This window comes from Trachemys scripta, chromosome 2, assembly GCF_013100865.1.
Source record: "Trachemys scripta elegans isolate TJP31775 chromosome 2, CAS_Tse_1.0, whole genome shotgun sequence".
NCBI lineage: Eukaryota > Metazoa > Chordata > Testudines > Emydidae > Trachemys > Trachemys scripta.
The window spans coordinates 271,550,849-271,578,713 of record NC_048299.1 but is presented as its reverse complement, the minus strand read 5'-3'; the positions used below and the strand labels follow the sequence as shown (position 1 = coordinate 271,578,713).

General features: G+C 45.4%; 1 protein-coding gene across 1 annotated transcript in view; it reads left to right on the top strand.

Annotated features, from left to right (window-relative positions):
• The window catches only part of COL22A1 (collagen type XXII alpha 1 chain), a 302,778-nt gene that overhangs the window by 130,378 nt on the left and 144,535 nt on the right, over positions 1–27,865 (top strand). Inside the window, exons 7-14 of the mRNA XM_034763665.1 lie at positions 31–306; positions 1,350–1,430; positions 2,333–2,446; positions 3,060–3,104; positions 5,274–5,327; positions 7,272–7,310; positions 23,899–23,952; positions 25,650–25,703. Coding sequence (XP_034619556.1) covers positions 31–306; positions 1,350–1,430; positions 2,333–2,446; positions 3,060–3,104; positions 5,274–5,327; positions 7,272–7,310; positions 23,899–23,952; positions 25,650–25,703 — 717 coding nt within the window. The remainder of the gene's footprint in view (positions 1–30; positions 307–1,349; positions 1,431–2,332; positions 2,447–3,059; positions 3,105–5,273; positions 5,328–7,271; positions 7,311–23,898; positions 23,953–25,649; positions 25,704–27,865) is intronic.

Here is a 27,865-nt window from a genome sequence, read left to right as displayed (position 1 = left end):
ATCGGCAGCGTTCTTTCTGTTGATTCCCAGGTCTCTATCCGCCTGGATGGAGAGAACAAAGCCGTGGAGTACAGTTCCATTGGGCTGACCAAGGACGCAGTACGAGTGGTCTTTCGAAATGCCCGAGTCAGCGATTTGTTTGACCGCAACTGGCATAAGATCGCCCTCAGCATTCAATCCAAGAGCGTCTCCCTCTACATCGACTGCAAACTAGTGCAGACATTGCCTATTGAAGACAGAGAAAATATTGACATTCAAGGGAAGACCGTGATTGGCAAACGCCTGTATGACAGCGTACCCATAGACGTAAGTACTGAGTCTGCGGATTCATTCCCAAGGGAATGATGTCCATCTGTGCAAGGATGATGGGGTTTTCTGGTGTCACACTCTCCCTGAACCCTCTCTTTATTCATTGTCATTTCCTGAATCTTTGCGTTTGATTAATTCTCTGAGAATGGCTGACATCTCATCAGATACCAGGGTTTCCATCTTCTAACCTCAGAGTACTGAAGTGTGCAGTATTGGGATACAAAAAGGGGGCTCCATTTCATCCTTCCAGCCAGTCTGAGCTTGCCATTGTTAAAACCATGTCCACGGGTATCGATCACCCGCAAACATAATCGGCAAATCATAATACCTAACAACATCTGAACGTCTCTTTGCTGTCCCAACCTGGCCCTACAAGGCGTTTCATGTGTAGTAGTTAGAGGCAGGAAAGACTCATTAAATCACTGAGTCCTCTCCTGCAACGTCAGAATATGGTCCTCACCGCACAGAGAATACATCCGGCATTAAATTTGTACCATGCTTGGTCGTAGCGAAAAGATCAAGATACTTACACTGGGTCTGGTTCTCTTCTTACCTGCATGTAAATCAGCGGTAACTCCATTGAAGTTATAAGGGGCCTGGGCAAAGTGAATGGCGTGTGCATGTAAAATGGTTTAGTAGCATTTTACCCATAGGGGGAAATGACTATGTGAGTTGAACACAATGAACGCCATCCTATCCAATTGAAATTGCGGGGCGAATTTAGGTAGACAGAATGTAACTTTCCAGATAGGAATTTGGCCAGGACACAGAGGTTAATATACATCCTTATTCTTGTAAAAAGCATCACAGGATCTTTAATGAACACAGAGAGTCAGAATCTCGTTAGCATAGTGCCCTTCACAGACTGCTGGCGTATTGACAGAGAAGGATGCATGTCAGCTATGGAACCCCCAGAACCATCGTGATCTGGCCTTTGTCTGTATTGTTTGCACTCTTTGTATCGAAACACTAGGCACAAGTTGGCATTAATAATTCACAGTCGCTGAAACATGGCCCTATTGTCTGTCTTTGTTTTCTAGTTTGATCTTCAACGGATGGTAATTTACTGTGATTCCCGACATGCCGAGCTGGAAACCTGCTGTGATATTCCCTCTGGACCAGTAAGATGTTGTTTTGTTTGTGTGTGTGTGTGTGTGTGTGTGTGTGTGTATATATATATATATATATATATATATATATACACAGACACTCTTAGTTTAGATCGATTATCCAAGTAAGGGGTTGCAGCTGTGTGAGTCTGATATTATAAAGGTAGTGAATCAAACCCATAGAATTGGTAACATGACAATGATGAGTTTACTGAAAAAGTGAAAAGTATAAAGAATTAAACCTTTCCATGTCTCTTTCCCCTGTCAAACTATCGTGGGAAAGAGAAAAATCTGAAGGGTTCAACTGCTGATTGAAGAATAAAAACTCCATGTAAAAGTAGTCAGTGTGTTTCCTATTGCTGCTGTATGGGACGAGCTAAGACAGCAACATTGCTAGTTAGTATCTCAGTCCACTTGCCAAGGGGCAGAGATCTGCATTGCAAAAAACACCAGCACAATGTGGAAGAAGTGTGCAGTGCCTCAGTCACTGCTGTAGCTATTGTCGGGATAAGCAGGTTTGCGCGGTCCAGACTGGTACCTTTCACCGGCAGTTTTAAAAACCCCAAATCCAACCAAACTCTTGATTCTTCTGCTCCCCAAGTCTCTGGAATTCAACATAGAATCACAGAATATCAGGGTTGGAAGTGACCTCAGCAGGTCATCTTGTCCAACCCCCTGCTCAAAGCAGGACCAATCCCCCGACAGATTTTTGCCCCAGATCCTTAAATGGCCTCCTCAAGGATTAAACTCACAACCCTAGGTTTAGCAGGCCAACGTTCAAACCACTGAGCTATCCGGGCATAGTTAGCAACATATTTCAGTAAATACCAACTTGGCTTCCATAAAGTGGATCAAAGGCAAATGAGGTTTCTAAAAGGGAAGACCTGATAATGACACGAGCTGTTTGGCTTTAGTGCCAGGTGACGGTCGTTACTGAAGTGCCACCTGCTGAAATAAGACCCACCGTTGGCAGTGAACAAGTGGGCCCCCCAAACACCCTCAACTGTTCCTGTCCTGCTGGAGAAAAGGTGAGAGATTCTCTGTTCTCTTTTGGGAGCCTTTGTGTCTTCTCCCTGGCCAGACCCTTTGGTTTTGGGAGTAGGATCTAGTAGAGGACTTGCATAGTGCTTGACCTGCAGTGCCAGTCAGGATCACAGACTCCTCTCCTGGATTGTAAGCTTGTTGGGGAAAAGGACTGTGTCTTAGGGGTTTTGTCAGCACCCAGTTCACTGGATCTTGATCCTGATTGTGGCTTCTGGAGATCAACCTAGAAAATGAAGCAGCAATTTTTACCACCCCTTTCAAGTACAGGGTTTTGTAAGACATAACAGGAACAGGCTGGTAGCGTAAATGGGAGCCATGCAGAAGCAATCCCCTTGCCTTTAGTGGAGTTGAGCCCGTTTCAGTCAGCAGTGAATGTGGCCTTTAAGGTGTTAGCACTGCTGCAATATTTTCGTCACTGACTTTTTTCTTTTTGTGTGTCGTTGCTCAAACCTTGAGGCGGTGTAGCTTCCCATCCATTGCCCACTGAAATGGACTCTTCCATTGTGGGGCTCTTTCTGTTGTTGCTGGTGGGCCCCTAGTGTGCTGGCATGTAATGAGAAGAGCAGTCTCCAAATAGTCTCCTTGTTCTCTCTTTAGGGTGAGAGGGGCCCAGCTGGCCCTGAAGGTCCTAGAGGTCAAAAGGTCAGTAGTATGTTTTCCATTTTGTCTATTTAATAATACCGTATGAGGTTATTCTGTATGACGGGAAAAGTTTAAGGACAAAGTCCAATAAACTAATCGTAGACAAGAGATGGGTTGGATGTGTCCAAGGTGGACTATGGGGAATGCAGTAGTTAGTGTGCGTGTCTTGACTATGCTCACCCCCAAGTTTCACTGAAGTGGCTTTATGTATCTTCTAGAAGCACTACCATGCCACATTTTTGTTTCTACATTGGCTACATTTTTGTTTCTACATTGGCTGTTTCTACATTGGCCTACATCACAACTTTGATGGCGATTCTCCAATAATTCTGCACTGTCCCCAAGCTAAAAGGCCACATCATTACTGTTAGTCATCCACCAGAACTTTACTGAGGTTGGGGTAGGAGGATGGAGCCCTGTAATCCAGTATCCCAGCAAGAGCATTTGAGCCAGGAGGTGAAGTTAAATATGGGCTATATTTCTAGATAGGTTTCTTATTAGAATGCACAGAGTAAACCAATCATTCTTTCCGCTGATGATTCTAAATCCTACTTAGCTGGACGATGCTTACCTCTCATGAAGTGTGAGAGGAAGCTCACTTATGCTGTATGACTTGTGAGGTTAAAAATCCCAAAGCCTGTTTTTTTTGGAGTGGCTCACTGTACTCTCAATAGTTAAACATTTCTGGGATGCGGAAAGAAAGGCTTTGGGTGTATATTTTCTGCTGGGGCAAATGGAGACAAGTCTGTTGACTTTAAACTGCAGCTGTTTAAAATGGCAGAGAATTTGGCCTGTTGTTTCCATGGGACTATAAATAACCCCATTCCTATTTTAATCTGTGACAGTTTAAGTGATGACGGGCTATTCTTCAGAATGACAGAACCATGAGAAATGACTGCAAGAAAAACACAAAAGGATGGCAGTGATAAAACAAAGAAAGAAAATGTGTGTTGTCTCACCCACCGGCACAGCCCTGTAACAGACTCCAGAAACACTGGTGTCTAGCCCACTTCACTCTCAGTAGAATGGTGTGAACACAGTTCTGCAGATGGAGGATTGAATAGCAAGCCTTATTCACTGATCTATGACTAGTAATCACCTGGCTTTGATGTTCCATAACCCAGGTGCATCCAAGGACCTATAAGGTTTGTGTAACAGTGATCTAATGAGCTGTGCACAGACCCAGGAGTTGGGGACTCTTGAATTTTAATCCAAGCTCTGCTGATGAATCACTGTGTGGGAGAGGGGAGGTCATTTAACCTCCCTTACCCTCATCTTACCTATCCACTAAATAGAGCTAATTTGTTGTGCCTGCCTCACAGGGATGCTGTGAAGATTAATTAGTAAATGGATGTGAAGCAGCCCTTTATGGCATTTGTGGTCCAGTTAATATCTAGGCTAGATTGTCAGTCCTTACGCAGCCCAGAGGAGAGGATCCCCTCTCCACCAGCCTGTACATGTGTAACGCTGACCGACCCCGGTCATTAACGGGCAGGATTGAACCTGGGGCCTCTGGAGCTCTACTGCATGAGCTAAAAGCCAACTGGCTCTTAGCTAAGGCTGTAAAACAGTCTCATTTAACTCTCTCTCTAAGTGGCTTGGTGCCACTAAATGGGACAGAACACCACACCCTTGGCAGGGCCGGCTCCAGCGTTTTTGCCGCCCCAAGCAAACCTCATGCTCGGGATCTAATGCAGCCCACATTTCAAAAGCTGGGAATCCTCACTGTATTGAAAAGGAACTGTAAAGGTAAGGCCTTCTGAGGGTGCTCAAAGGAGACGTCTCTTTGCCTTGACACTGCCCCTTCGAGGATTCCCTGTGTATTTTAAAATCCATGACTGCGTATAAATCATACACCAACACCCAAGCTTCCCATGTACTGGAAACAAAGTGATGCATGGGTGGGCTTTCTGATTGCAGCAGCACCTGCCCTGTTGCTAGCTGTTAAGCTGGGGCTTTGGGGAATGTGGGCTTCAGTATTGGGAGACAAATCTCTGAGACACTTAAATAACACAGACATATTTGAAATATTGAATATATGAATGGTAACATGGGGCAACTCTTGAGTCGAATCAGTTGGGTGGCACAGTCAGCAATGGCCGTGTGCCTTTCAGAAGAGCAATGTGCTTTACAGTCTTGTGGTGCTCACATCTCTTTCCTCTCCTCCAGGGAGAAAGTGGCAACCAAGGACTTCCTGGTCTAAAAGGAGAAAAAGGAGACTCGGTAAGTCAGAGCTGCCAGACGCTGACTGATTTTGTAGTGGAATATGAGAGATGGGAAAAGGGTTGTTCTCCTACTGATTGCATGGGGCTTATGCTACTGCGAAAGGACTTCCGCTTACTGAGTGGTCCCTCATGGCCAGAGTTCTATTTTCAGCAGGCTCCCTCTATTCTTTGTCTTCATGGCCCTTTAAGTTATTGTCTACATTGCAGTTAGACACCCATGGCTGGCCTGGGTCAGCTGACTCGGGCTTGCAGGGCTTAGGCTGCAGGACAGTGAAATTGCTGTGTAGATATTTGGGTTGGAGCCCGAGCTCTGGAACCTGACGAGGGGGAACGTCCCAGAGCTCCGGCTCCAGCCTGAGCCTGAAGATCTACACTGCAGTTTTACAGCCTTGGAGCGCGAGTTCAGCTGAGACAGGCCAGCCGTGGGTGTTTAACTGCAGTGTAGACATACCTTTACAGACCCACCACAGCCTTTCTTGTATGTCCTACCACCCTCTACTTGGGGCTGTTTTAATGACCGCAAACAGTCCCACCAATAAAGTCCATCACTGCAATCCAAAGGTTCCCACATATCTCTGGCTCTTCTGTTGTCTACAAAGAGCTCTTCCCCTGCCATAGCATAGGTGTCTCTCCCTGGAGTTTAGCCTTCTGGCTCTGGCTTCCTTCTCTCGCTAGTGTTTCCCCTGTTCTAAGGGAGAAGACCCCGTCTATATACTGTCCTTCTCCAGGGAGCTCCTCCCAATTGGCTGGAAGAGAAGGGAGCCCTGCCCCACCCTAGGCCACACTACAGGACTTCAGATCCCAGGCCTTTAAAGGAACAGTGTCCTAACTACCCAGAACTGCTTCCTCTCCTCCACTATCAGGCCATTTCCTGGGTCCTTGATCCTTCCAGCTCCCTGGAATGGGGTTTTCTGGCCCACTCTGTTCTTCAGGGGTCAGTATTCTCCCTGCAGCTTGTGTTTGTCCTCCGAGCAGGGATGATATTCACCCTTCTAGGGTCAGTCAGCCGATGCCATTTTCTGTGCGTTTCAATGCTTTGTCACGCAACCTGAGGGCTAGTTGGCCTGTCGTCGGCCTTCTAGTTCAAATGTGCGAATTGGATACACTGACTGCGTAGCACATCCAGGAGGGACACTGTGGTGCATTGACACACAAAGGAAAGAGTCGATCTTTGCTGTTTACATGAAGGTGACATTGGGATCTCATTTCAATCAGGTGCTCCTGATTAAAAAATGCCACCCTCTGGTTCATTATTTAATAGAGAAAAAAATGCTGGGTTTTGAACAGCGATCAGGACTAATGAAAGCTGAGAGTGTCTCTGGTTTTGGAAGCTTAATGTCATAAATATTAACTAACATCATATGTCGAATCAGGGGTAGGTGTGGCCAGGTGAGAATGGGGATGCTGGGGTTCAGAGGATCTAGGTTCTTTTAAGCTGCTATTTGTTGTCTGAACTGGGGAAGTCACTTGATCTTTGTGCTGCCCTGTTATATATATAGGTGTAATATAATAAATGTATCTTTAATTAAATAAAAAAGTGTAACCCTGAAGAAATGTAGGCAATTTTCTAAGCAACCGCATGATTTTGTGGTTGCACATCCTGTCTTCCTCTCCCACCAGGGTTTATCTCCATCTCACCTTATGTTTTGTCTGAACTTTGCTCCTGATCCTGCAGTTGGACCCACAGGGACAGATCTTTGCACCTCTGGAGGCCAGTTGCAGGAGCATGACCTTGGATTATAAACAGTCCCAGAGCAGGATCTCTGTCTTGTGCTTTTCTTCACATAAAGGGCCATGCATATATGCACCTGTATAAATAATCACTAATAAAATCTGCATGGGTGTTTTGACAAATAATATTTAGAAAGTGCTTTGAGATCCTTGAATAAAAGTTGAAATGTAGAATTGTATATTAAATTTCCCTTCCCCCCGTCCTTTCTAGGGCAGAGGAGCATATGGCAGAGGAGAGAAGGGAGAACAGGTATGGTGATATTGTTAATTATACAACACAGTTCGATCATAGCCCACTCCACTACTTTCTTTAGCTCAAATTCTAATTTTGGAACCCAGGGGAACTTCCAGAGTAAGACCTGCAGGAGGGAGACCATTATGAACAAAGAATTCAGGAGATCTGCGCTGGTTGGATTTTAGTAAAGGAAGCGATATACTTTCTCACACATGCTTCGTCAGAAATGTTAAGATTTGTCACTGCTTTGCCCCGGGGGTAGTCTCAATTCCAGCTGTGCAAAGTGTGTGTAACATGCAATCACATCAGAATGATAACACTCACTTGGACAAGTGGGAAGGACTACACAAGGAGCAATGCGATGGAGAATCAGGCTCCGTCTAATGGATCAAAAACTGGCTCAAGAAACATGAACAAATGGTACGGATAAGTGGCAGTGCATTGATTTTTACAGAGGTATCAAATAGAGCACTGAAGGGACTTCTAGGCTATTAGGCAGCAAAAACAGTCAATGCAAATTTAGGCTGCATAGGCAAAACATGACCTTATGGAGGAGAGAAATAATAGCCCCACTCTATCCCTGTGTTATAATCACACTGAGAATATCACACTCAGTTCCTTGCATGGTGTCAAGTATCAGAGGGGTAGCCGTGTTAGTCTGAATCTGTAAAAAGTAACAGAGGGTCCTGTAGCACCTTTAAGACTAACAGAAGTATTGGGAGCATAAGCTTTCGTGGGTAAGAACCTCACTTCTTGCATCTGAAGAAGTGAGGTTCTTACCCACGAAAGCTTATGTTCCCAATACTTCTGTTAGTCTTAAAGGCGCCACAGGACCCTCTGTTACTTTTTACACTCAGTTCCGGGCACTGGAATGATGCAGACAACCTGGAGAACGTAGAGAAGAGCAAGAAAAAAAGATTGAGGGCTGATGGGGTCGCCTGATGTGGAAAGATTAAAAGAGACAAACCTACCTAGCCTGGCTAAGTGATAATTCTGGGGGGACATGGAGAAACTCTACAAATATTTAATCATTAGTGGAGGAATGGAAATAATTAATTAGGGTGGTACCAGAGGATAATGGGATGAAATGAAGAAGGAAGACATAAAGTGTCCTGACCATGAGATGTAATCGTCTGCTGAACTCTCAAAAGAAACAGTGGGCAACTATTTAAAACTATATTGGACAATACATTAGTAAATGTCCTGTAGGGAAGAATCCTGCACTGGCAGGTAGAGATGGAGTCTTTGACCATTTGAACCTTCCTATCTCTACTTTCTTTGATTATAATCTATAGATCATATACATCCAAAACGCACCATTTGACCTTCTTACATTGCAAATGAAGGTTGCTTATTAGAAGAAATGTTACTAAGGCAGCCCATAGGCCTGGGAAGAATAAAAGGTAAATTTCTGCATTCATATATGTGCAACCTTTTCCATTGACAGGCAGAATTTGGCCTACAATAGACATTCTAGATTCACAATGCAGCCTTTAAAAATCAGCCAGTGTTTTTCATGTGGCAAGGGTCACTCAGCCCCGATGAAAAGCACCATGTGGTGCTTTTAATATGTTGGTGCTGTAGTAGAAATAAGGTCTGATCTGGTCAAGAAGGGTCTGAATGGTAGGAAGTGCCACCTCCTGCCTTTGTCACCCTGCTGAGGAATATGGTGAGCATGCAGGTTTGAGTGAAAACCGGATACAACTTCTGGGTTGAATTTCTCTGATTAGGTAGCCAAGGGGCATCCTTGATGGCTGCCCACCAACATGCATGCATAAAAAGCCTTAAATTTATGACTAGTTAACTCTGTTTCTTTGATACATTTGCCAACAGAGGCATTCTGTGGGCCTGCATTTAGTAACAAAGGAGCTGTGTCTTGTATATGTGCCCATAGAGAACATGGGCACGGTCTAGGCATGTTTTGGTACAGTTCTTGCTGGTGGGTGTGTCTCTGCTGAGCATGGCTGACATGTTTGACAGCAGGAGGAGAATGTGCTATTCCTGAGCACGTCCACTGATTAAGTAGCAGAAGAGCTGACACCTGCCCAGCATGTCTTTTGAGGTCAGTGGCGCAGAAGGTGTGGATCTGTTGAGCGTGGCTGATATATCTAGCAGTAGTGGAACAGGGTGTGCGTATGTCAGAAGAAGGGGTGCTGGTGTGATTGAAGTAACTGGTACAGTTGGCAGCGGACGTGTCAGATGCCTAACTATGTGAGATGTACTTTGTACTCCCAGCAGAAGAGGAAGAGAGCGTGTGTATGTTTCACTGAAAAGGTTCACTGACCTGGTATACCTGGCATCAGAGGACTCACACACCTCCTGGTATGTTTTTCCTTTGCCCCCAAAATGGTGGAATAAAACACCTCTCTCTTTCCCTTCATCTCGACGATGGCTGCTTTATATTTACCTGCTACCACTCAAGAGAGAGATCTTGGAGTCATTGTGGATAGTTCTCTGAAAACATCCACTCAATGTGCAGCAGCAGTCAAAAACGTGAACAGAATGCTGGAATAATTAAGAAAGGGATAGATAATAGGACAGAAAATATCATGTTGCCGCTATATAAATCCATGGTGTGCCCACATCTTGAATACTGTGTGCAGATGTGGTTGCCCCATCTCAAAAAAGATATATTGGAATTGAAAAAAATTCAGAAAAGGACAACAAAAATGATTAGGGGTATGGAACGGCTTCTGTATGAGGAACGATTAATAAAACTGGGACTTTTCAGCTTGGAAAAGAGACGGCTAAGGGAAGATATGATTGAGGTCTATAAAATCATGACTGGTGTAGGGAAAGTAGATAAGGAAGTGTTGTTTACTACTTCTCATAACACAAGAACTAGGGGTCATCAAATGAAATTAAAAGAAATAAAAGGAAGTATTTCTTCACACAACGCACAGTCAACCTGTGGAACTCCTTGCCAGAGGATGTTGTGAAGGCCAAGACCGTATCAGGGTTCAAAACAGAACTAGATAAATTCATGGAGGATAGGTCCATCAATGGCATTAGCCAGGATGGGTAGGAATGGTGTCCCTAGCCTCTGTTTGCCAGAAGCTGGGAGTGAGCAACAGGGGATGGATCACTTGATGATAACCTGTTCTGTTCATTCCCTCTGGGGCACCTGGCATTGGCCACTGTCGGAAGACAGGATACTGGGCTAGATGGACCTTGGTTCTGACTCAGTAGGGCCATTCTTATGTTCTTACCTGCGTTTCTGGGATTATGGGCTGTTAAATCTGCTGGTGGCAAGTAAATGGAGAAAAGAGATTGACTTCAAAAGCCAAAAGTGGGGCCTCCTTTGTTCTGTTTTGCACTGTGATCTCTTTAAGGACAGGGCTCATGTCTCCAGTGCCGATGGAAGAGAAGTTACCATATTTTGAGACAATGTAGATGGTGAGATTGTATTGCCTTCATAAATCCTCATTATTGTGTGTGCTGGGTGATTCAGAATGGTCTTACGCATTCATCAGAAGTCAGTTCCTGATCTTCTAGAATGAGAGGTGAGGCACTGGTCTGCTTCTCCATTCTGCTATACCAGCTTTATGCCAGTGTAACTCTACTGACATCGATCAGGGCACAGAGCATCTTTATATTTCGATATAGTACAGCGCCGAGCACATTATTGGTGGCAAACCAACAAACAACAACCCTGGCTGAAATCCTCCACTCTGCATTGGAAAGTTTAGGAATAAGAGTTTATTTGATTGAGAAAATGAGGGAATTCATAATGAAAGCTGAAACGGCATCCTTAACTTGCCCTGCTGTGCCTAGGTATTACAGGGATGACTTGTGTGTTGTACCTTCGGGTGCTGAGGTAGGTATGTACAAACAAGGAGAGTGACAGGCACGGTGCCCAGGGCTTGTGCCCCAAATATTTCAGCATAATCACAAAATTTGAACTTGTACACGCAAGCAATTAATTGCATGTGCAAACAGGAGCGCTTGTATAATCCACTGTTCAGTATGTGTCACACTTCCCACTCTGTGTCTGATCTGCACAGATGGGTCTGCTTCAGCTGCCAGCTACGGGAGTTAGTCTTTTAGTTCAAGCTATAGACATTCATGAAGTCCTAGGTATAATCTCTGGTCACTAACAAGGTGGATGTTACCCTTGTCCATGTGTATGTACTTGGTTGCATGCACAACTACGTGATTTGCACACACACATACACAGTATGCAAATGCTAACACCTGTTAGCACATGCCCAGGCCAATTTTGTGGTCACCACCTAAACGAAATCTTGTATGTTGTGGGAATGCAGATTGAACCTGGATTAATATCCTAAGGCATAATAACCATGAGCAGTACTTCGTGATGTCTGTGATTTGTCCCATCGGTTGTCTGAAAAGCTCCCATCCACACTGGACATAATCTGCCCCACTCAGTGCTGTCTGAGCTGACAGCAAATCTTCAAGCCCCCACCAGCCCAGGGAGAATCAGCATAGGTGAATTGGAAGATGGGGCAATGACTGTAGAGCATTATCTAGGGTGATTTAAGCAAGACAGGATTTCAGTGGCTCTAGATCAAAGTCTAGGGAAGACATGTCTGAAACAGTAGACACTGTACCGTGTGAGGTCTGCAGCCATGTCCGCATTCCTGGGGGACAGCCGTCCACATCACAAGGCAGACTGCTCTTTGGATTGTTTTACTTCAAAAGGCTTTGAGGAGTGAGGCGCCCTGCCTTGCAAAGTGCCGAGCATTTCCTGAGAGGTGCTGAGCCACCCTTAATTCAAACTAAGGGCAATGGGCCCAGAGGGTGCTCAGCTCCTTGCAGCATGCAGCCCTCAATGAACTTCAACAGCATTCCCATTCCTGGGGAGAGTAGAGAAACTGCACCCAGGTCTCCTGCGTGATAGTGCAGAGAAGCAAGCACACGATGGGTCTGCACAAGGCCTGTGCATCAGCTAATTCCCAAGTCATTCTTCACCATAGGGAATGCAGGCCCTTTGCACAGGGACCATTAGGTGGTTAACCACCTCATAGGACTCAATCTGGGGTTTAGGCACCTCAGTACCTTTGTGGGAGTATTAATAGTTCCTTTCTCCCACACTTTGTGTGTCTTTGAGGTCGTGACTGTGTCTCACTATGTCTTTGTAAAGTGCTTTGTACAATGGAGCCCCAATCTCATTTGCTACCATAACTCAAATAATAGTAACAATAATTAATAAAAATCCCTTTTAATATATAGATGACCTTAGTGGAATGAGTCAGTGGACGGGTGGCTTCCTCGTAACCTCCACACTACATTTGGGCACCAAAGAGTCGGGGGAAACGCGTGAACATTTGGAGACACTTGTTTGTCAGTGTTTGAAAATGCCACCAATCAGCATTCTTCACTTGCAGTGAATGGCTGGGGGAAGCTGAGCTCCTTAGAACCTGATTCACAGCAGAAATCAGCAAAGTTCAGAGGATGTTGCAGCTGGTGGTTTTCATGACCAGGGCGGGGTGAGATAGGGATGCGCTGCTTTTTAGTTCATAAATAAACTGGTTAGAGCAGGACAACTTAGAAATCAAGACTGCTGGGTTCAGTTCCTAGCTCTGCTACTGACTTGACTTCTCTACGGTTGTTGGATTTAGTCTGCAGGTGCTGGGTGGTGTTAGTGGCCTGTGACATGCAGGAGGTCAGACTAGATGATCTGGTGATCCCTTCTGGTCTTAGACGCTATGACTGTAAGGTCACCCAGCATTTAACCTCACTGGGTATGTCCACATGGGGCTAAAAGATCTGCAGCATGACCACAGCTGGCCCGGGTCAACTGACTTTTTGCGGGGCTAAAAATTGTTGTGTGGCTGTTCGGGCTCAGGCTGGAACCAGAGCTCTGGGACCCTCCACCCTTGCAGGGTCCCAGAGCTCGGGCATCAACCTGAGCCTGAATGTCTACAAGCAATGTTCAGCCCTGGAGCCCAAGCCCTGTAAGCCCGAGTCAGCTGACCCGGGCCAGCTGCAGGTATTTTATCCCTGTGTAGACATACCCTCTAGGTCCTCCATTTACCACCTGTATAACAACAGCTCACCTACCTCCCAGGGCTATCATGTGGCTTTCGATTAGTTAATATTTGTAATCTTCTTCTGGGTCTCAGATAAAAGCTGATACCGAATGGTTAAGTGTTAGTGGTTTCCGCACGTATTCTCCATTCCTTTGTCTGGTCAGGGCAGTTTCATTCTATGATTCTTGTATTTTTTTAAACCCTCTTTCCTCGACTTAGAGTGCTTTCTGCATGGCTAGCTGAGTAACTGAGGAGCTGCGGTTGGGTTGGCTTCTTTCCCCTTAAACAATAATTAAAGGGTTTTAGATAAAATCAGTGGTTTCTGTGACCCAGAATAACAGCTGCAGATTGTAACAAACAACTTGAAGCCAGAGCACATAATAATAATTTTGCATCCTGACAGCTTAGTACTAACACTGAAAGAATTCCAGGGCTTGTACAGATTTTTTCCCCCCTTTACACAGTCTAAGTGAACATTACCTTACATTTTCAGTCCCAGTCTCTCACTGCCAGGCCCATGGCTGGTACACAGTGACATCTGCTGGCAGTGACAAAGCTGTAAACTCTCCACCACCTTTCTTTCTTTCGGGCATTTCCTTGCCAAACTCAGCTCCGAGTGTGAAAACGAATAGTATCAGAAAGCTTTTGCATCTCTCCATTCCTCTTCTGGTGAGAGTTCTGTAAAAGAGATTCCCGTGATTCAGTCACTGATAACCGGGCCAGGACGCAGAACGCTCTTTCACACGGTATTACGACTGACAGGTATGGATTAGCTGCTTGTCAGGAAGTGAAAAGAGCCTTCCTAACCAGCTAATGTGCGTGTAGAATATAAAACAAGCCTGTTATTCTAGTAAATTACAGCCTCCAGAGGTGCTGCACAAAACAGATCTTTGTCACCCCCAGCAGACCTGTAGTCAGTCAAAGGTATCACCCCATCACATGCTATCTGCCATCTTTCCCCTGACTAAGAGCTTTGAAACCTGTTCTTGTGGCCAAGTTTCCCCTCTCCTTACCCATTCATAAGAACAGAAGAAGAGCAGAGGCAGTGTCGTATACTCCAGTTGATTGATAAAGTTAAGCAGTCAGGTCCTTCCTTCTCCATATTACACACCCCTTATCAATGCTTGCTGTCAGGCTGACCTTCCCCTTTAGAGGTTGAAGATGGCGACTCTGACAGCTAGGGCAGATAAGCAGCAGTGTCATGGAGCCAAGAAACCAAGGCCAGCAGAATGGACGTTTGTTCAACTCGCACACGTTGAAGTTTCACCTCTCTTTAATCACCAATACTCTGCCCCAGCCGCACTAACCTGAGATGCTGTAACTTCAAATGCCAATACTGTCTGGGCTCTCTTACGTCAGCAGAAAGCTGCCAATTCGGCTGTCTGATGCTTCTGGGGAACAAAGCAAGAATGGGACACGAAAAGACACTGCTAGGAAGCCATTGCCTTGATCAGAAACATTTTGTATCAGTCCAACGGAGGAGTGCACATTATTACGGTCAACTGTTTTTACAGCCCCAGAGGAGCACATAGTAATCTACAGACCAATGAGACTGGGCCTACCATGAACAGCTCACAATCTTGTGGCAAGATTCTACCCTGGGCAGCCTTAAGTGCACCAGGTCTTGGGGCTGCATTGTGGCAAATCATTGGGACTCTGTGTGGGCACAGGGCTTCAACCCATGTGGACAAAAGTGCAGAATCGGGGCCTAAATTCAGAGAGACCTATTAGGTGTGTCCGCTTCCTATTCTGTATGACATATTCCTTTTGGACCTGGCGCTACATACGACAAAAACCTTTGGGCAAAAAAAAAAAAAAAAAAGGCCAGAAATGGTGTCTCTGGGGAAGCTGAGCACGGTGAGTTAATAGGTTTCTCTGACAGGGCAAAACATCCGCCTGGTACCTGACAAATCATCTGGAGCTGCACAGCTACAATCGCCACATGCTATTTATAGGCCGGAGGATACAAATTAATCAATGTCATGCTAAAGGCGACCGTGTTCTTGTTCTGCTTCAGTGCACACTCACCATCCAGTGCCTGGCAAGCTGTTTGTCTGAGGGAAGCTTTGATCCTGAGCGAAGACAGATGAAAGCGGCGAGGATTGTTTTTACCTAGAGACAAAGAGCACGTTACGTCGTACAACTGCTCACTATTTGTCACATTTCCAACTTGAATCCAAATATCTAATTTTGGTGGCAGAATTAAAAAAAAAAAAAGGCGGGAGAGGATTAGGGTGCAGCATTCACAAAAACATGTTCCTGGGTTTGTGTTGGGGTTTGTTTATTTGGTTTAGTGTTTTTGGTTCTTTTACAAACTTTAATATACAATATTGTTAACTGGAGTGTGTATCTGCAAGGACAAAAGAGTAGGACAGTGATTCAGTTCGATGAGACTTTCTAGGTTTGACAAGTTACCCACGAAAAGGACAGGCCCCCTCCAGTATCTGTCAGAGGCAGGGTGATGCATCCAGGATAGGGTCACACTGTCTTTGGAGTTTGGCCCCTTGTGTCCATTTGTCTATTTCTGAACCAGGGGCGGCTAGGTACATAGCACAATGCCATCTCTAACATCTCTCTTAACTTTTTCAGCACCAAGGTCCTTGGCAGGAGCCTGTCTGGACCTTACCTGCATGTCGATTTAAATAGGATTCGTTCAGAGACAAACACACACAGTGATTACTATTTACAAGGCACTGTAAGTACACTCGGGGTTTAACAAAACACAGGCACAATTAGCCATAGTCTTTGCTGGCCTTACTCCACTGACTTCATTTGGCCCGATCTGCCCTGAGAGCTGCAGGGAAAGCTGCATCAAAGGAAATATTGGCACTGCCACGCTAAAAACAAACCCCTTCATGTCCGGCTCTCTCTGTGCTGTGGCCACATGCTCTGTGGAATGCAGATTTGACTCCACTCTGCGGTTGTGGTGTTGTGTTTGTTCAGAACCATAAAAAGCAGAGAGCCTTTTCAGAAATGTAAGTGCTTCCAAAGGGGCCTGCACAAACAGCAGTTCTCTCACAGAGCTCTGGCTGGCACTTGTAGAAATTTAGTAATTTTCCTCAACGAAACGCGGAGTGCTTTGGAGGACCGTAAGTCAATCAATTCTAGCTGATCTTTGGCCTTGGTTTCTGTACTTTCCGCCAAAAATAGGTCTGCAAACAATACGAATGTGCTGGGGTTTTTTCTTTAACTTTTGAAACTCTTAGAAATGGTGATCAGTCGATCAAACAGATCTTGGGGCTGTTGAATGGAGTCGTTTCAGATACTGTAATGAGCTCAGTCAGTGCACACGGAAATACTTAGACCCAAATTTTCTCCCTCACTGACTCTCTTTGCACCATCTGCTGTGCAAAGGGGTAGAAACTGGCCTCTTCTTCCCAGCAGGGGATATCCTAGATGTGGAAGAGTCACTATTGGGCATAGAGCTGATAGAGGTGACTTCTATGCCACTACCATCATCCTCTTTCAGAATCCCCACTATAGGTGGTGGTAAGGGCTTGCAGGGGGGAATGGTCAAAGGCAGGAAAGGATGGACAGTATGCTGAAGATGGTTACTGTCTTGGCAAACTTTACAGCAGCTCCTAGGCTTCTCTAAACTCTGCTGGGGCCAGGTCCAGTGCAGAGCTGGCTACAGAATTGGGAAGCTGTAACCAGCGACCTCATTCGCCTACCCCTACCCGCTGTACAAAGTCATTGGAAAGGCCATTGGTTCACGTCGGCTGTTTTGCCCCACTCTGGTGATGCAGAGGTGGATCTGGCCTGTGGTCTTTCCATCGTACTCATAAGGACGCTCACAATGGACATGCTGGAAAATGATGCAGCACCTCCTCTCCCCAGGAACTCCAGAAGCCCTGGTGTTTCCCGGAGGCTCGGTGCCTCCTGGAGCTCCAGCTGGAGTCAGCGTGTGTGCCCAGTGAGGCTGGACCTTCCGGGACAATTGAGCTCTATGTATTTTCCCTGTGCAATGAATGAAACCATTACGGTATCTGTTTACAATATGGTAAGGGTTCTTAGCCAGCCTTTTATCAATTCCCTGTACATTAACAGCCTGGTTTTCCAGTGAGGCTGAGAGCACCTGTAGCTCTCATTGAACCCTGAAAATTAGACCATATGTCTTCTGTATTTATTAAATCAGAATGAAGTGCAGTGACTGAAGTGGGCTGTTCTTTTGTTTGGGTTTGTTGTGGTTTTTTTTTTTTCGTTTTGTTTTTGGACGAATGATCTAAAACAAACTCTTAGTTGAGATGAATTGCTGGTCTCCCGGAGAAGCATAAGGTAATGCAAGCTTTGATGTGAAATCTGCCAAGATATTAATAGGGTTTTAACCTCATTAAACTAATACAATTCTGCACCTGTGCTTTCAAGAATGCAGTCATCTGTGTTACCTCTGGTCAGCAGCTTTCGAAAGTGGAGCTGGGTGAAATATTCACTGCAAAAATCTCAAGCATCTAAATTTACCTGGCTTCGACTTCACAGAACATTCACAAAGTTTAATGAAATTTCTAAAAATGTCGATGAAATGTTGCATGGAAATATTTCCACGGGTTGGCTGTTTTGTGACAAATTTTGAAAGCCTCATTCACTCCAAAATTCACAGGTTGTTACCTCTGAAAAACAAAAAGCTAGAGGAGGACCAGGGGAAAGTGCTGGTGTCCTTCCAAAGCTACATGGTCTAATGCAGTGACTCTCAACCTTTCCAGACAGCTGTACCCCTTTCAGGAGTCTGATTTGTCTTGAATACCCCCAAGTTTCACCTCACTTAAAAACGACTTGCTTACAAAATCAGACATAAAAATACAAAAGTATCACGGCAACCACTATTACTGACAAATTGCTTCCTTTCTCATTTTTACCATATAATTATATAATAAATGGATTGGAATATAAACATTGTACTTGCATTTCACTGTATAGTATATAGAGCAGTATATGTACTGACTTTGCTCGTGCTTTTTATGTAGCCTGTTGTAAAACTCGGCAAATATCTAGATGAGTTGATGTACCCCCCAGAAGACCTCTGTGTACCCTCGGGGGTATGTGTATCTCTGGTTGAGAACCACTGGTCTAATGGATTAAACGCATGCCAGGGAACCAGGAGAGAGGAAGAGGTGGCCTTGGCACTAACTAGACCGAGACTCAGGAGACCCAAATTGAATTTTCATCTTTGCCACAAGTTTCCTCTGGGCCTTGAAAATACTAATAAAAACATGCACAATTTATGAAAAAAATAACGATGTGAATATAGTTCTGGAGAAAGGTGTCAGCCCTGCAGCCCGCTCGCAGCCAGAAAACGGTTTATAATATGGACCACAGCAGTGCAGAATTCCCCACAATTCTCATCTAACGAGCCTCAGTCCTGAACTGGAGAGACCATCTGTAAGGGGGAGACAATAGTTCATTTTCCTTTCTTGTTCAGCTCATGGCCTCTAACTGAGAGTGCCAATTAGCAGTGGTGGTTTTGTCATGCAGACTCTTCTCAGTTAGACTGTGACCATTACCTCACTGCAAAGAGGACATTGGATATAGTACAGATGAACGTTACTTTCAATCACCGGGCTGAACTAGGGACTGGTGGCACTCGTGGTGAATGATCCCTTGCCAATTACATAATCTTACAAGTGAGAGGTGGAAAAGACCTGTTAGCTCGCCCAGTCTGTGACAGTGCCAAAGGAGGATCATTCCAAGCCTGTAACTCACCTAGTCTCATTGGACTGACTTTTGAAGGACTCCCAATGCCAGTGCAGGAGGCACCTCTACTAATGTTGGAGTGACTCGGTCAGAAATTCAATTTCATTGTTATTCAAATAAGAGGCACCTCCACATAAAAAAGGAACCTGTGTGAAAGAGACAACAAAAAGGATCTAGAATATGCACTGTCTAACATTCCCCCCATGCTCTCTGTATAAAATGGAAAAGTCAAGTGAATTACTGTTTGAATTGGAAGGCAGCAGGGCTAATTACAGTCTAAATGCATGTTTAGGGCTGATTTTTGCCATTACTTTCCTGTTTAGATAGTTCCCATCTCCGTTATCATAGGCCACAACCCAGAGTTTCAAATAAAATATGTGATTATAGGCCACAGCTGTTTTCAAGCTGAAGACATGTTTGTAAACTTGGCAGCTACGTGAGGAGTTGCAAGTGAATGGGATAAAGGCAGATAAACATGACCTGTTAGCTTAAAAAAGTTACAGATTATTCTTCTATTTCAGTGTCCATTGCATTGGCAGTCTAGGATTTGAGACTAACAAATAACTCTAATTCATTCCTTGACCCTTCCCTACACCTGCAAGCCACCTCCCTTCCTTTATTAAATCAGTTTGTTTCAACATACAGATGCATTCTGATATAAATTTTATGGTGAAACCCCCTTTGAACTAGATGATCCCAGTACAAAGCCACATATGACAAGCTGCATTCAAATTACTTCTGTAGCACTGTCACCCCAGGATCTCAATATACTTCACATGAAATATTGGAATGATCAGTGTAGACAGCACCTCCACAAATATAGAGTGCTGCATTTTGATCTTAGCATTAAGTTGTTGTCTTGTATATTTTGTTGTATCTGACTTGAGGGAGAGGGGATCTTAGGAGGACGTTTGAGTCATGCCTGTGTGTGGTGGAGTTGTTACTTGCAATAAACCCTTTGAATTCTATAAGTGAGTATTATGATACACACAATTTAGTCCTAAACAGGAAATGTGTTGTACTTCTAAATTGTGTTCCTAAGGGGCAGGATCACCAATTCAACTCCCTTGCCTCCTTTTTGATTGACAGATAAATCAACCAACTGTCTCTTTTCATTAAGGATGAAATTCATTTCTCTGCTGAGGGCCAGTAAGGCAGTATGCCCCCTTTAAGTCATGTTTTCAGGACCTCAGTGGGATGTAAGTGGCACATAGACCCTGTACAAACCCCTTTGCCTGAAAAATAAATACAAGTGAACAAAATCCATCCCTCCATCCCCAGTGAAAGCCTGTCTAATGTTTTTGTGTTTCTGTTATGCAGAGTACATCAGAACATTATGATCATTAAATTACTATTGTATTGACTCACTAAGACCTTGTCTACACTAGAAAGGATTTTCCAGTATCTCTTCTGTACCATCAAACCCTCTGAGTGTAGGCACAGTTTATACAGGGGGGAAAAAAAGTCTCTGGGTATAATTTATATCAGTTGTCTAAGCAAAATAAGTTATGTTTGGCTAAGGACTTTTTTTTGCTGGAATGACTATGTCTACAGCAGGGCTTTTGCTGACACAGCTATGTGGGGTAGGGATGTGATTTTACTCACTGTCCTAAATGACAAGCAGTGGCGGCTAAACTTAACTGTAGACCAAGCCTGATACTTTTCTAATGCCCAGTCTGGTCCCCAGTTTCTTCTCAAAGATTGAAACATTCACTTGGTCAAAGCACAGCTAGACAGTGCAATCCGCCCTTGTCCTTTTGTTAAGGCATCAGCAGCCGCTGATCCAGCCCTTGATTTGGCCAGGTCATTTCCACTGCTCTGAGGGATGGAAAGCAACTGGCCTGGGTTAACAATGAAAGTGGAAATCTACAAGCCTCCAGGCTGTAACCTTGTAGCACCAGGCAGGGTTGAGTGGGGCTTCCCCATTGAAGGCACACTGTTAGACCTGCCTCTGGAGATGGGTGTATTCCTGCACTTCGCTCATGACAGGAAGGTGAGAGGGGCTGCTAAATGATCATTCAGACTGGAAGGGCACTCCAATCACTAATGCAATCTGCTCTTCGTGCACCTCTTGGCAGACATCCTGGGGTTCACGGGGATCCCAGGTGAAAAAGCTGTTCTGCTTGGTACGCCGGAGCCACCTTCTATCTTGTTCTTCTAATGCTTTCAGTGACATGGCTCAAGCTTTCATCCACTTAGGAGCCAATGTACTGGGTGCTTCTGGGAGGAGGAGGAGAAGCTGGGTGCCAAAATCCTGCATGCAGATTGGCTACCACCTGCCAGACTGACACAAAGAGGAACGAGGACACCTCCATTCATCCATGCTAGTGTTGCCCCATCATGGAAAACAAATAGTGAGGAAAGAGGATTTTGTTTCCTGATTCCTCTACTCTGAAAAGGAAAGGGAAGGAAAGTGGTGGCTGTGGGGCTGGGAGGGGGGAGTTTTGCTGATAAGAAACTACCTTCTTATCTATATTGCAAGCTTTTGTGTCAGGAAACAGCAGTTCCTTCCCAGGTATATTGACCTCGCTGAGCAAATGATTGCCTTGAACATCAAATTTGCTATTTGCTGGTTTTTTGTCTCATTAGGGACAGGGCCGGCTCTGGGCACCAGCAAAACAAGCTGGTGCTTGGGGCGGCACATTTTTAGGGGCGGCATGGCCGGCGCCAGAATGCCGCCCCTAAAAATGTGCCCCGGCCACCCTAGCTCACCTCCGCTGCTGCCGCTCGCGCACTACGGCGCGCGAAACAGCTGATTCGCGCACCGCTGCTCCCCCTCCCTCCCAGGCTCTCAAACCTGGGAGGGAGGGAGAGATTCCGAGCGGCCGCGGCGCGCGGAACAGCTGATTCACGCGCCGCTGCTCACCCTCCCTCCCAGGTTTGAGAGCCTGGGAGGGAGGGGGAGACTCCAAGTGGCCGCGGCGCACGCGCCGCTTCTCCCCCTCCCTCCTAGGCTTGAGAACCTGGGGGGAGGAGGCAGGGCTGGGGATTTGGGGAAGGGGCGGAGCTGAGGCGGGGCCGGGGGTGGGGTAAGAAAAAAATGGTGGGGGGGCGGCCAAAATTGTATCTGCTTGGGGCGGCAAAAATCCTAGAGCCGGCCCTGATTAGGGAACCATTCAAATAGAGCAGATCTGATCTGTTCTCCCTTCCCCGCCCCCTCTTCTCCGCATTAGAAATTCCAAACTAAGGCTCTCCGTGAAGGTTCAGTTTGCATGAAATCTGATAATGAAAGTAATGACTTTAATTTATGTATATGCAATAGATACTTTGCTGAAGCCAGCTATTATTAACCCTAAGAAGTGCCATATATGCCGTTAAATAAATAAAGGGTTAGATTCTGTCTCTCTGTCTCACATTGATTAGTACCTTCCTCCACAAATATATTTTTTGAAGTCAGTGGTTCCACTCATGGAGTAAATGACTAGAAATATGAGTAAGGTTGGCAGAATCTGGCTCTTGATTTATTGGTGTTGTGTGGTGTATTTGTATCAGTATATCTCTGTGTGTGTACATATGCTCAAAGGCAACCTTCCCAGGTAATATATGCATAGGCAACTTTAATTCTTGCATCTTGAGACTTCTGAGTGCTTGACTTTGCCATCTTAATTTTTTTTAATGTATTTTTTTATATGCCATTTCCTAGGTTTTTAAACAAGCAAACTGAAAAACAAACACACAAAAACAAACAAAAAAAAAACCCTAACAAAAAAACAACAACAACAGAAAGTCCATCACATGCAACCACATTGTCTCCCACATGGTTTAAAACAGGGGTTCTCAAACTGGGGGTTGTGACCCGTCAGGGGGTCACAAGGTTATTACGTGGGCGGTCGCGAGCTGTCAGCCTCCACCCCAAACCCCACTTTGCCCCAGCATTTATAATGGCATTAACTATATTAAAATGTGTTTTTAATGTATAAGGGGGGGGTCACACTCAGAGGCTTGCTATGTGAAAGGGATCACCAGTACAAAAGTTTGAGAACCACTGGTTTAAAAGCCAGGTCAATCTTTTTAGACTTCTGACTTTTGAGCTTCCAGAGTAACTGTTGGCAGTAGAAAGTTGTCATCTCCTATGTGGGCTAGCCAGTAGAAGGACATGAGGTACACATTTTACCAGTCGGATTCCTGGCACTGGCTGACAGCAAAGGGATGTTGAGACTCAGGGCTGGTCTGCATGAGGAAATAGCCCAGAATAGCAATTGCAGAATACCTGCTCTTGAATTAGCTCTCCATTGTTCAAATGGAATCTTTGGAGAAATTAGCAGCCAGACTCTAATAATGTCTACTGAACATGTGCAAATTGAGAGGTTTGGGGGCATATGAGCCGGCAAAAGGGGAGGGATATTTACAGGAATATCAAAAGGTGACATCCATCCCCATGAAATCTCAAGTCCCTGCTGCAATGCACGGAGGCACCAGAACATCTCAGCAAAACAGGGGTGAGAATGTTTTTAAGATGGGTCAAACAACATATTTTTCTGTAATTGCATTCTTGGAAACAACTGATCCTTTTTGCCTGAAAATTTCCAAAAAAAGTTTGCCTGAAGCAGACACCTGGGATGGAACAGTTTGGCCTGAATGGTTAAAATTTGGCAAGTTACAAACAACTGAAATGGGGTTGGGAAGCCAAGGGGTAACAGTAATAAGATGGCAAGGTTACACGTGTTATTACTGCAGTGGTTTTATATTGTTTTCTTTTTAAATAAGTTAAATGAACAAGGATATTGGCGAGTCCCTAACAGCTCACTTGCTGACCAAGGAGTGTTAATGTTGGCAGTGGGCCCTCTTGAGACTGTAAACAGTAGGTGCTCACGGTGAAGTGATTTTTCTCCTCGCCTGTTCTTCCCTTGCTGTATTACTCATGTCGTTGTGGTTTCAGCTGATGTTAATATTATGCTGATGCTGGTTCCGTTGTGTTGCAGGGATCCCCAGGCTCACCTGGCCCCCCCGGGAGGGACGGAGCGAAAGGAGAAACCGTAAGCTTTTCTGTTCCTTCCTTGTAATCCTTTCCTTTCAGCGTGAGGCAGGCAGTGGAAATCAATCTCTCTTGAGTCGGATGTGCCTCAGGGATTTGTGTGGCCATTTTAGCAGGAACAAAAACAAATGACAGGAGGTTAATGACCTCAGCATTGTCCCTTACATGTTCGCAAAGACTGTGGACTTCATAGGGATTAAGCATATTGAGTGACTCCAGGGGCAGAACCGTTATAATTCATTAAGCTGTGAGAGGGGGACGCCTGGCAGGCTGCACTTTGGGACTTGCTGCTGCTGTGTTGGTTAAGAACTGCAGGCACAAAACTCAGCCATTTGTTTCACCCCAAAGGGCTACCAGCCTGTGAAGATGGTAGGAATGGAGAATGCCTGGAGAAGGGCAACAGGGAAGCCAATGTTGGCATCCCAGTCACAAAAGCAGAAGATTGAACATCTCTCGGTGATGCATACGCTGTTAAAAGCTCAGGGATTGGGGACAGCTGCAGGCTTTGCAGGAGGAAACTCAAGCATGCTGGATAAAATGCCCTTAGCCTGAATGTTGCAGAAGGGGACAAATGTCCAAGCATTTTCCAGCACCCTTTATGGGTGTACTTTTCTCAACGTGTCACTAATATTTTAGCCCTGCCCTCCGGGCCTCTTACCTCCTACCTCAACCACTTCTATGCTTGAATCATCTGCCCATTTAACCTCTTCTCTTACCTCCCTTTTGCTAATCTGCATTCTTTGCTTGCCTCCCTGTTTGCTGTTCCTGGTGCAGGATCCCATCGGCCAGGTAGCCCTTGCTCCCTGGTGGTAGTTTGGCAGCAATTGAGGAGAACTTCGGTAAAGGATTCCTTTGGGAGGTCAGACATACATGAACTAATAACAGGGAAGGGGTACATAGCAGAATGCTCTCTTGCTTCCCATCCCTGTCATGCTGTGTCTGGAGGTAGCCCAATTCTGCCACCCACAGTGTTTTTTGAGAGGTACTCCCAATATTGCAGGCCATTAGAACATCCCAAAATACCTTTCCGAATCAATGCAACTGTATCATATTGTACATGAAACTGATCTGGGGGTGATATATGGCGACATGGTGTCCTAACATCATAACCTTCCACTGCCCTGATATGATGGGTTCATTGCACTGGCCCGACTGTTAAAGATCACATTTGTGGTGTAGCCTTTAGAGGCCTGACCAATTGTAAATCCTAGGTGGCACGAGCCCTGGAGATGACATTTTGTTGCTTAGGAAGCTGCCTGCAAAGAGCTAATGAATGTCCAAATATATCAATGGTATATTTACTTTGGTCTGGTCCCATTATGGTTCCTCTTGAGAAAAAGCACACTGTGGACTTCAGGAGCTACCCCTCTTTCCAGAAGCTGAGAATGGGCAATGGGGGATGGATTACTTTATGATTACCAGTTCTGTTCATTCCCTCTGGGGCACCTGACATTGGCCACTGTCAGAAGACAGGGTGCTGGGCTAGATGGACCTTTGGTCTGATCCAGTATGGATGTTCGGATGTTCTTATGTTCACATGACCTGTGGAATGCGAGCACTGGAGGCAATGTGGAGCTTCCATCAGTAACATCCTTGCATCCTTCAGCGGTGGCTCTTTTTTGTACCTTCCCTAAACATTTCAAAATTGAATGCAGGCATTTGAAACCACACAACTAACTCATGTGCTTTTCGTTACAGGGAGAACCAGGGCAGCCGGGGGCATTTGGACTGCCTGGTCCAGCGGGCCCTAAGGTGAGTCTCTTCATTCGCTCTAAATCCACACTTGTATTTCCTGCCTTGACGTTATGTGTACCTCTGGTTTCTTGGAGTTGATTTGTGATTGTTATTCTTTGCACGCTCCCTAGTGAGGGAACAAGCTCCCAGCGTTAGGATAATGCACATTGCCTACAAAATATTGTTAAAACATCAGTAAATCCATCCGTGCTCCCAGGAAGGGAGGTGAGTATTATCATCCCCATATAACAGGTGGAGAGAGAGTGACTCAGAGAGCATAAGGCCTGAATTGTCAAATCTCCACTAATTTTGGGTGCCTCAGTTTGTGCCAATTCGCAGTGACTTGGCAATGTACAACTTACAACAGCATTTACGTCCCCTCTGGATTTGGTTCAAAGAATGTCTTCAGGAGTCTGGATTCAGTAACGCCCAGCTGAGCCCTACATTGGGAACAAGCCTGGATCTGACGGGCTGGGTTTATGGCCTCGTTCTGTCCTCACTGACACAGATCCAGCTCCTATTGACTTACTCCCTTATAACTGGGGGCAGAAGTGGGTCCATAATGTGCATCAAGCAGAAGAGGTTGCCCCCTTCATCTTTATAACACAGAGATGCAGCCCGCTGACAATACAGGTGCCTTGGTGCAACACACCATCTCAATCCAAGTGGCAGCGCTTGCTGAAGCAGGTAGCCTTTGTGGGTCACATTTCCATATGAAAGATGAGGGGGGCCAGGAGGTTAAACTATAGAAAACTATGAACTGCACGTAAATGGTGTAATAGGCACAGCAGGTTATTATCTGCCTAAGAAAGGGGCCAGACTGAATTCACAGAGCCCGGTTCTGCTCCCACTGCGGTCAAGAGGAGTTTGGCCTCTAACTTCTGTAGGAGCAGGAGCAGGCCCTGTGTCTGCTGGAAGGGATTCAGGTCCCGTCTGGCACAGAATAAGAGGATCCATGAAGCAAACAAGCAGCGTTCATTTGTACAGGGCCCAGTAGACGTGTTAGCCAGGGAGAGATGGGCAGGCCCTTTCCCTAATTGCCTGTCACTTCCGTGGGTGAATGTTTATAAACTGCCACGGTTCCCATAGGGCCTGCTCACAAGCACACATGTATTAATCACTTGGTTGAAATGCTTGGCAGCAAACCAGTGAATGCAGGAGCAGCACCGGGGTTACATGCAGCCGCACAAAGGGGCTCATTGTGGAAGTTGCATGACAGAGCGTTCTGCAGAAGATGAATGGCAGCTGTGAATGTAGGGCTCGGCTGGGAGAACAGGGGGCAGCATTTTAATACAGTCGTCTGTAACCTAGGCCCTCTCTTTCCTAATGACTCTGGGTACACTCATCCTTCAGGGGGATTCAGCGGCAGGTGACGTGAATTGAACTTGCCACCCATACGTCCTGACCGGCTGCGTGACTCCAATCTCTGGCCTAATAAATAAATCCACGTTTTCTGTGCATCTTGAATTATTATCAATAACGGAACAAAAGCCAGATAAACTGGTGGCTTCTGTGTAACGTCTGTGCCATTTCCTCTTCCTGGTGCTGAGCTCATCGTCCTCATTTGGAGTCTGCTCCGCATATTCCTTTCCCTAAGGACTCGGCCCGTCAGGGTGCTTAGCATTTCTGTGAGTTGCTGAGAACCCTCAGCAAACCTTGAGCTCACTCAGCACCTCACAGGATCAAGCCCTTCTAGAAAAGAAGGTGCATAGCTTCATGAAGTGATGACAGAGAGGAGATATGAAAACTGCCGGCAGGTATTTAATAGGCATAAACATGATTATTTATTTGTATTACCATAGCACATAGGAGCAGGAGAGGAATTATTTAGGGTAGTACAAGGGGCACGTCTAGGACACTGTATACAAATACTAAACAACAATTAAGTGACATGGCTAGAAGTGGTAGGATGCAGTTGGGAAAGGGAACGTTTTGGTTGGATAACTTCACAGATATCCTGGGTAAGGTGTATGAGTCTGAACCATCTCTTAAGAGAGGTAATAGGAACCTCATTGTCTGATTTATCTAACAGTAGACTAGACAAGGCCCTAGAAACTATATTCTAGGGAATAATCCAACAGTAGTGGAGGGATGAGTCCCAGTCAGCCCCTTACATGGATAATGTTATACAAGGTGAAAAGCTGTATCCAGAAATTCACCCAGAAGAAAACGTTCAAAGC